This window comes from Mus pahari, chromosome 16 (assembly GCF_900095145.1).
Source record: "Mus pahari chromosome 16, PAHARI_EIJ_v1.1, whole genome shotgun sequence".
In the NCBI taxonomy this organism is placed as follows: Eukaryota; Metazoa; Chordata; class Mammalia; order Rodentia; family Muridae; genus Mus; species Mus pahari.
The window spans coordinates 35,661,536-35,672,270 of NC_034605.1; the positions used below are offsets into that span (position 1 = coordinate 35,661,536).

Here is a 10,735-nt window from a genome sequence, read left to right on the forward strand (position 1 = left end):
CTCCTTGGTTCCTGCTATCCTTCTTTGCTCCCCCATACCCTTTACAAGGCAAGTTCCCTGCAGTTTTCTATCCCCCTTTCTCCAGCTACCACCTTAAGGATTCTGAAAACTGAATTTACAACCCAACAGACTTCAGGCCCCACAATGTATTTCAAAGTACTTCATAACATACATCATCTGAGTGTTCTTCAAGTGCTAGGAGTAAAATCTTTCCTAGTTGTTGCATCAACTGTCTGGTCTCTGAGCATTAGGATTTCCCTCCTTTTCCAGAGATCACAGAAGGGTCCACTCATCTCACCAGGTGATCTATTCTATCCTTATCTGCTTTACAAAGCCACCACTCTCTCATAACACCTACATCTGTGCAACCTCACCTGTAGATTCTAGTCTCTAATATTCATGTCTAGATAAGCTTCTTTGTGTTCAATACATACAGAAGCTGCCTGGCATAGCCGAGCTCCCTACTTAGTCCACTTTCACATTCCTCCTTAGTATTCTTTGCACTCCGCTGAATGTTATTCACACTGCAAATGTGGCCAAAATTTCCTCACTTTTGACTCTCAGCTTTATGTTACTGCCTCCATTTCAACTGTGCACTTCCTACTACATCTGTAAACACCAGCCATATATCTTAAGACCAGGCCCTGTGTTCTCCCTCTCCCCCTTGATGCCACCTAGTCCCTCAGATTGAGTACCCTTTAACCCCTCTACTACATACTCAACAACTCTTCCAACTTGTGACACTTGCACCAATCATACTACAAGGGGGATAGGAGGGGGCGGTAAGCACCATGAGTGGATTTCACACATATCTCTGTTCACCACTGTACCACATTTTGTAAGAAGTACATGTTCCACAAATATTTGTTGAAAGATTAAATTATTTTAAAATCCAAAATTCTAAGGCCTGAAATAATCAGTGGGTAAAAGAACTTGCTGGCAAGCCTGTTAACATTGAGTTTGAGCCTCAGAGTCCACATGTTAGAAGGAGAAATCCAACTACTGCACATTTTCTTCTGTCCTCCACACATGCACTGTGGTATACAAAAGTCCATACAACATATACATATATTCATCACACATAAATAAATAAGCATTTAAAGAATTTTTATTAAGCACCATTCCTGGCAAAGAACTGACTCTATAAGAAAAGCAGCTAAAATACCATAAAAACAAATAATTCATAAATGTACTAAGTTAGAACCAATCGATCACACCATTTCTGCTTCCTATTTTTTTAGAGTCCAATCACTCCAGAATGAAACTACTCCTGTGCTCACTACAACTCAAGAATATATATAATATGTTGTAGAACTGTAAGATATTCTAGAGAAAGGAAAAGACAAGCACATTAGATACTTAGTAGAAAAGAAAGGTTGTCTATAAATAAATGTAAAATTATTCCATCTTTTTGTCATGCCAGCTTATAGCTTCTAGAGGTTATAAACCTTCTACAATCAAAAAAGAAAAATTTGAAACTTAGAAAAATAGAAAAGTGAAATGGTCATTTCCACATACCCCATTTTTGTCTCTTGGGGTTGGTCAGAATATGAAAAGAAGCCAGATGACCCAGAGAATGGAAGATAAGCTAACTGCTTCAATTATGGGAAACAGCCATTATTCCTGGAATGACAAAACTGATACTTCTCTTTATAGACCAGATAATCTCTCAAACACAAAATCCTAAGTCATGTCTTCATCATGAGGAAACACTCGAAATCCCTAGGAAAACAGTCCCAACTGCAGAATATAAACCTCACACTGAGAACAGCTTTTTAAACCCACATATAACATATACTAACCAAAAGATTAAGAAAGCAAGAGGGTTAAGATGAGCTCTGGCATGTGTTTAGCAAATATGAGGGACTGTTCAACATCCAAAAGGCAGAAATAATGGGAAAAGTAATGAGAAAGATAGGGGAATTGGCGGTGTTGCTATTGCTGCTGTTTTCTAAAGAGCATCTAGGCAGATAAAGGATGCTTGTGTCAATCTTCAGGCCTGTCTTAAAATAAAAATGAGCTAATCTCAAATTAAGTAGTACTGGTAGTAGTAGCAAATGCAGACAATTACTTGTCTTTACTATTAAAATATATTTAAAGTGTATGAGGTTTTTGCCTGTGTATATTATGAGTGTTCCTGGTACCTCAAGAGGTTAGAAGAGGTATTAGATTCCCTGAGACTGAAGTTATAAGTGTTTGTGAGTTACCATGTGAGTGCTGGGTGCCAAATTCAAGTCCTCTTCAAAAGCAGTCAGTGCTCTTACCTGCTAAGTACAAAGGCTTTGCAGCCCAAAGGCGGACCTCAATTTTCAAAATTTGCTGTTTTATGATGAGGCTTGTTCCATTGTTCATTAGACTTGGGTCCTAATTCCTGCCTTAAGCAGCAGAGGTATGAAAAGTAGGCATAATGCCCACATAATATACAAAACTGAAAAATGTGAAGGAACATGAAAACACTTTAAATAGTCCAATAAAAGTACTGTATTTGTTCTTTAAACAGAGAAAAGAAACATGGATAGATATTTCTGAACTTTTTTTTTTTTAACTTAAAGCCATCTGTTTTGATTTCTAAGCTCTACTAACCACTTGATTGAATAGGTACCTAAATAAAACCCTGGTTTCAAATTTCATTCACCCAAGAAAACATCAGGATAGAGCCACAAAAACCTGAGTCAAGCAGAAGCTAGAAGGCTGGGAAGAGCTGCTCGAGCTTATGGTACTGTCACAAGAAAGAGGGATGGCTAAAAACAGATTCACAAGTCACAAGAAAAGGTTAATTCGGCTAACTTTAACGTGTGACTGCAACCCAAAGAATATCATTTCAACAATATATTGCAACCTGAGAATATTCAGCAACCCAATCATATAGCCACTACCAAACATTAACATTAGAATAAAGGTTTCTAAAATTTAAAAAAAATTCTTCTCTCACAGATTGATATGAAATGTCAAAACAGAGGCTCACAACCTAAAATAAATACAAACTGCTACTTCAGTGTTAGTTGAAATTTTTTATTATACTGTTCAGTAACAGAAACCTCAGCTTAAAAATGAAAAGCAGTTTATTAGGATGAATTCCCTAAGTAATACTGACGACTAAACATGTTAAGGACTGGTGGTTGTTTTGTGCTGAGAAACAATATACATGAGAGAATACTACAAGGTCACAGCCAGAGAAGACACAGCAATGAGAAGGGCTCACCTTGACATGGCTCTGAGCGCCAAGATTATAGATCTCTGTAGGCTTGACTTCGTTGATGATTTTCACCAGGCAGGTGCTGTCAGTGAGGTCCCCATAGTGCAACTTCATGTCTTTAAGATTTAGAAAAAAAACATCAGAAACAACAACAATAACAACAAAAACAAAACCCATATTATTCAAGTATGAAAACAAAGAACAAACTAGAAATGTTCCCAGATGCGATTCCCCATCCCTGAAATCTCAGTATTTAGCCTGAACAACTTAGCAAGATCCTGCCTTGTGTACCAACTCCTCACACCAACATGCAAACTGAAACATTGCATTTGATGCTCACTGAGTACCAGAATATGACTTTTATCTTTAAGAAACATATAATGTAGAAAGATTAGTCTCTGTGGATTTATAATAGGAAACTAAAATACACTTGTTTAAAGAATTATAGTATCCTGAGGATGTTAGACAATTATCACAGGGCTGTAAGTAGTCAAAAGATGTACTATTTAAGTGAGATGTGGACAAATATGACCCTGGAATAATGTACATACTCTCTAAAGAAATCTACAGGACACTCATGATAGAAAGGACAGCCCTTTTGGGGAAACTTTGTCCATATACCATCATGTGATTTTTAAGTGCCATACAGAACAAGTCCTTAAGCTGGCTATAAACCGTCTATGGTAGTAACATAACTGCTCAAGGCACAACCAATCTAGCCAGACTACTGTGCTGAAGCTGACTTACACTGACTTCACTAGTCTAAAAATGTGAGCAGTTTGCAAGCTTGGTCTACACCTACATCCAATGGTGGTATCATTTTGTACAAAAAAATATTACATATTGAGGATTTCTAATCTGAAATTAAATGTAATATGATTCAAAATCTTTGAAGTACTGATAATATAATGCTACAAATGAAAACATACATACCATGAAAATGGTTTTTGTACAAATACACACACACACACATATTATATGAAACATTATAAATTCTAAGTGATTATCTGGTCTGTTTTATAAGCCATCTTATTAAAAATCTGAAAAAATCAAACTCCAAATTTATTCAGCATATAGTAACTTCTAAAAAGATATTCTGTGTAACTTAATCATTAGGTGAAAAGCCTTTTCTGCGGATATCTGGGTCACCTTCCCGATGGTATCAATACCTAAAAGTAACCTAACCTTTGTCTCTTCTTAGATATGAAGTCTAAATCACTTTTGGGTAACAATCTCTCTGTAACAGCATTGCTGGCCAGAAACACTAAGCAACACATAAATTACAAAGCCTTGTGCCTGAGGTTGAGCTCTGTCCTTATCATAGTATCTGATAATGTAAGTCACAATATTTCTGTGTCTCCATTTCCTCATGTACAAAACATTATCTTTAACTACCAGAGTAAGGAGATCAAATGAGAAAATACTGTAGCATGCTAATGATATTGTTCTATACAAACAAATTAATAGCAAGAAAAGTAAGAAAGAAACTAAATCCTGATATTGATCTCTAAAGCAATTTTGGTATCATTTAAGTTATCATCAAGATATAAAAGTATCTTGAAGAATTATTTTAAAAATTCAATGTATATAAAGTTATGAGGGTAGGGAGGTGGGGAGGACTTGGGAGAAGGAAAAGAATGTGGTCAAAATAGATTGTACAAACTTTTTTAGGTAATATTTTTAAAATTTAATTTTAAAAAAATCTTGAAAACTCTAAGAATAAGCCATATGAATGAATCTTAAAAAAATATGTACAAAGACCAATTACCTTTAGCAAACTGAACCAAATTATAGAAACAAAAGAGTGCTATTTTAATACAGAACTGCTGTTACTTGAAGAAGCAAGGACACCTGACTTGAAGAAAGCTGATGAGAGTGATGCCTTGCACTGGCCTCTGAAAGCTGTCTACACAATGCTACTCTAAGAACCAACCAAGATGGCACTAAGCTGAGGGCAGCTGCAGGGCAGGCTTCCACCCATCAGTTCAGCTGCAGTCGTTCCTGGGTGAATAACTGTGACCAAATGGGCTGAAAGTACTGACATTTGAAACTATCTTAACTAAAAATAGGAGGCAACAGAAAAATTAGAGAAAATGTTACTTACTTCCTTCAATATGAGCCTGAGGATTCTTATATAAATGCTCAATTCGACCTGTGTTAAATGAACTAGATCGCCGTACTATTCCATGGACCTGAGTTTGAAGTATAAAAAGAAAAAAAAGCAAATTGTAAATATAAAATGAGGATTAACAAATAACTCAGAAGTTCATTTGCTAATGAAAAGTTCTAGAAAAACTATAAATAATAGTACTTTTAGATGAAATTTGTAAATTATGAGAAAAAGTTCCACAATTTAGTTTCTGCCCAGCCACTGCCTGTGTGCTAGGAACACACTGCTTCTGACTTCATCCAGGGTTTCTACTGTCAATCTAAATGTAAGTAATTAGACAATTACAAGGCTTCATGCAGTTGCAAATACTCAAGTTTGTCTTCTAAGCATACTTGGTCACACTGACGACAAGAATGTTTCTGATTTGAAAATGAAGACAAACTTGAGACTGCAGCTGTAAAACTGGTTTTGACCTGTTTAACAGAGAACATAAAACTTTTACAGTTTCTCCAAGTCCTCAGTGCTATGTCAAATTCTATCACTTTCTGGAGGTATAGATAAAACCAGAGAGCAATTGCTGTTGTGCAGCTGCATGGAAAAGTTAGAAAGACAGACTATAAAGATTAAGGCGGAGATTTTTATATTACTAAATTTAAGCCACAAAAGATTCAAAGGTTAAAAACAAACTTAAAAAATAAAATCTTGACATGGTCATGGTCAATGTGAAGGGATAAAGTCACTGAACAGCAAGGCATACCTGTCTGATACTAAAGAAAAGACTACTGTGTGTGTCTGACACATGAGAGAAATTGCTCCACACTTGGTCCCACTTCCTCCTTGTGTCAAGATTTCTCCCTCTGTGCTGCCAATGCTAACATCAGCTTATGTCACCAACGGCCCAGGTTCCAGTTGCACTGGTGGCAGTTTTAATCCTTGACTTATTTTAGAAGTGTTCCTTCTAATGTTGGGTAGATTTGTTTGCAGCTGAATACACTTCTATATTTTAACTCAATCGTTTTCTGTCTATTTTAACTCAAAATTAATCCCTGGCATGACTCAAACATTCCAAGTGCAAAGGGGAATTATAAGCACATAAGGCCTTCTTTCAAACAGGAAGAAATGTCATCGCTGTTTCATATGGCATACACAAGAAACTGACTTCTGCTAAAGACACAGCATACCCACAATTAATACTTCAGCTAGTTAGCCGTTTTTGCCAAAAGAAAAGCATGCAACACCATTTTCCAAAAAAATCAAAACTCAAGAAAAGTTGGTAAATAAGAAAATACCTTAGGAAAGAAATGTTGCAAACTTCACTGACATTTTAGAAGGCAAACAAAACTGAAGAAGCATTAAATTAAAATGCATTATTAAACTTATAATGAATTGCATTTCAAAGTTTCCAATTTTGCAAGTTGCTAATGAATTATAAAGTTACACAAATCCATAATATTAATATTTTTAAATAAGGGACAAATTCACATTTTACTAATGCATAGGAAACTTGGTATTAAATCAAAGTTACTTCTAATATACAGATTTCTCCAATATGAGCATTCTACTATATTCAGTAAACATTTTACTTTGATCTAAAAATGTAACTTATTTGATAATTAAATATAGTTATTATTTGGGCAGCCTTCTCTTGATTACTGAATTCTAGAAAAATCACATATTCCAATAGGCAAAAGCACACAGAGAAATGGCCTAAATATAACAACTTGAAAGGCTTTGATAAAGAATATTGTACAATCTTAACAGACTTAGACACCAAGTTCAATCAACTATAAGCAACAAATTTAATGTCGCATCTACAAAGTCAATCAATAAGAACTACTTTTTGTTTTGTTTTTTCTCTAGTGAAAAAAAATGTTTTAATTTCCACTCACTCTCAACTTTTGGCATGTGTGTAGAAGGGAAGAAAGACTTGCCAAATACTTAATCCATGACAGCAGGTATTATTCTAAGAACTAATGAAAGCTGAGTCTGTCTGCTTCTAAGGCAGGTGAAATACAAACATTAAGACAAGCCAAAATGTGTGCAAACTTCATAATCTAGTTAAGAATTTAAGATTAGCAGCTTTTCCTTTACAGAAAGAAAATAGGTAGATTTTTTTTTCAAGATTGGGAGAGAAAAGAGGATGTGAATTAGGAAAGCAAACCGAGAAAATAAATAAGCCAAGTGACCTTTATATAAATGTAATCAGAATTGTAATTAATTATACAGCTCAGGGACATCTAAGTACTTAAGTGGAAGAGGATGATTTAACATACAGACCTCAAACCTCAGTCAAGTAGCTCTCCAAAAAGAAAATTTCAAGTTTTTCCAATATCAAAGCAAAAGATGGTTGGACTTCAAATGTTGAATTCAAATTAAGCACTAAACCATGGAAATGGGGGGGGGGGAGTATTTCATTATTTATTAAGAAGATAGGTGATCCACACCACTGGATTTCAAATTCTCTAGTATCTAACTTGTTCTTGGAGAAGGATGGCTCCCAAGGATGGATAGTGCCATTCATCTTTGGAAAGTATGGATCACCTAGATTGATTGTATCAACAGCTGACATTTACGTGGCAATGACTACATACTAGAAACTGGTCTTTATGACACAGAATGGCCACAAACCAACAATTGGTCTTTACTGGTGGTAAGTATGGCAGATCTTTACAATCACCATACCACAAATGAGAGCACTGTCTGACAAGGCATAACTCACACAGCTAAAGGGCACACTGGTTTTACCCTGACAATACACTGCACAGTTTAAAGATTAAATCTATATGAAGATTGGCCTTTTTTCTAATCAAAGTACCAAGCTCCTAAAACAGCAAACAATTTCGAAGAAAAATATATCCAGGACAGCAAGGGCTACACAGAGAAACCCTGTCTTGAAAAACAAACAAAAACGGGAAAAAAGAAAGAAAGAAAGAAAGAAAGAAAGAAAGAAAGAAAGAAAGAAAGAAAGAAAGAAAGAAAGAAAGAAAGAAAGAAAATCTCAAAACGCCATACATATAAAGGAAGAGGAAGAAGTCCACATTCTAAAACACACCCCTTACATAACATCAGACTGCTTGAATTGAGTCTCTTTTCTGCTTTGACACTCCATCTCAGTTAGGTGGTCATGGTTTCTTTCCTAGAAGGGAAACCCAAATGAACTTGTTCTTGACAATAAATTCTGATACTCTGTGTTGGTGTTGTTTGTTTATTAAAAAACAGATTCTCTTCTTATAATCACAGATAACGTTAGCTCTTGCAGAGTTCAACTTGTGTTGGTTTTTTGTTTGTTTGTTTTGTTTTGTTTGTTTTTGTTTGGTTTTGGGGTTTTTTTGTTGTTGTATTTTTTTTTTCAGTATTACACTTTATTTCTCACATTTTTTCCTCTGTGCAAAATGAGCAGACATTATAGTGATCACCTCGCTGCCTCTCAGCTATCTAAACTTGTGGTGCTGAGAAGACAGGCATGCTAGAATGTACTTCCATAGCAGGTTTCACTACTGTTGATCTTCCTTTCTCCCTGAAAATATGAGGGAATGTATAAGTTCTAGAATCTTAGGCAAAAAACATGCCTGCCGTCATATTGCAATTCATGAGTTAGACTACAGCTTGTCCCCAGTCACTCTCTCTGCCACTCTTATATCAAGAGGCATCTTGTGTCTCACAGAGCTCCCCTGACTGTTTCACAAACTCTCTCTCACCTAATCTTCCCAGGAATCTTGGACAGATTTGCTCATCTTCCCTAGTTAACAGACAAGACAAACAAACAAACAAAAAATAACCAAGAAATCTAAAAAACAAAGTTTTAGATGGGTCAAGAAATTTGACTAAGGATACAAAGCCAAGCAAGAACAGAGGATTTGTATACAATAAGCCAACCAGTACCCAAGCCTCAAGGCTGACCGCTATGAGGACTAGACCGCTTATTTACCTTCTTATTCTAAGCTATATAAATAAAAGAGATATGGACACTACGTTTTAGCAAGATACAGAATATACATGCTACATACATATAGAGTATATAAGGTGTCCCCAGGGTGTCTGTCCATAACACTTGACAATTCTTGATTTTCCTCACTATGAAAATATCTGCAGATACTAAAGAATGAACAAGCAGGTCAGACATGGTGGCACACGCCTGTAATCCCAGAACATGGCAGAACTGGGGTAGAGATGAAGCATATATATATGATCATAAACTTTGAATATCCATAGACTCTGAAACTATGGAGCCAACAAACTGCAGCCTGTCTATCTGTTGTGAACAAGGATAGACTTTTCTTTATTCCCTAATTAACACAACGAGTTATGTAATATTTACATTATGCTGGGTATAATAACTATCCTAGTGATGATTTCATATACACAAAAATAAGCATAAGCAATATACAGATACTATAACATTTTATATAGGTAACTTGAGTGTCCTCAGACTTTGTTATGTTCCCTTGAAGATTGAAGATAACTAACTGTATGAAAAAGATAAGTAACTGTATTTCACTTCTTTATTTTCAAAGGCCCATGGAGAATGTGTCCAGATGCAGAGGTTTCAGTGACCACATTAAACAGCCACGCCCCAAACTTCAGAAATCTAAAAGCACATGGATAAAGGAGTAATTGAATCTTATTAACCATTATATTAATACATGCTATTGCTTTGCTTATATGATGCTCCATGATAAAAGTTTTCTAAGCCTGTTTTCATTTTTTTGTTGTTGTTCTTTCTTAAGTATAGCTGGAACAAAGGGGCTTTTTTTAGCTGTGTTATTTTTCCCGCTGACCTGGCTCTGATCCTCTACAGGCCTGCTTCACCATGCTAGGCTCCCTGTATCACTAACAGCAAACCCAAGTCTGCCTCTTCTATTCCAAGAACACAGCAGTTTCACCATGGTGCCTCGTGGTGCTCACCTAGTCCTGGCCCACACTTTGCTACCAAACCTATGTTGTTTCTAGTTATTTCTAAGCTTCCTACTTCTGAATAGAAACTGAGTTTGAAAATAGTCAAAGTAGGTCAGAGGTAAGGGCAACAAGGTGGCTTAGCACATAAAAGGATATGCTGCCAAGCCTGATGACCTGAGTTCATTCCTCCCAGAAAACATAACTAGCTGCCACAAGTTCTCTTCTGACCTCTGCGCACACACGCTGTACCACAGACACATATCCACATGAAGTAAAACTGTTTGGTGTAATGAAAAATACTTAAATAGTTTAGAAGTAAGGCCCAACTGGTTCACCCTGTCTAGTCATTCGCTTCCCTTCATCTGGTCCTTTACACAGTAGAACCCTATCTGTTCACAAGAAGGCAGCACCAGCAACCCCCAGGGACATGGAAGAAAGGACAACCTCAAGCTTCTGGAGCGGCCTCTCTGTGTCAGCACTAAAGGCTGAGAGTGCACTGAGTGTGTCAGCACTAAAGGCTGAGAGTGCACTGA

The 10,735-nt window shown here is 36.2% G+C and overlaps 1 protein-coding gene across 1 annotated transcript in view; it reads right to left on the reverse strand.

Annotated features, from left to right (window-relative positions):
- The window catches only part of Gmds (GDP-mannose 4,6-dehydratase), a 527,721-nt gene that overhangs the window by 413,478 nt on the left and 103,508 nt on the right, over positions 1 to 10,735 (reverse strand). Inside the window, exons 3-4 of the mRNA XM_021215423.2 lie at positions 5,301 to 5,388; positions 3,203 to 3,312 (exon numbers count right to left, since the gene is read on the reverse strand). Of these exons, the coding sequence (XP_021071082.1) occupies positions 3,203 to 3,312; positions 5,301 to 5,388 (198 nt within the window). The remainder of the gene's footprint in view (positions 1 to 3,202; positions 3,313 to 5,300; positions 5,389 to 10,735) is intronic.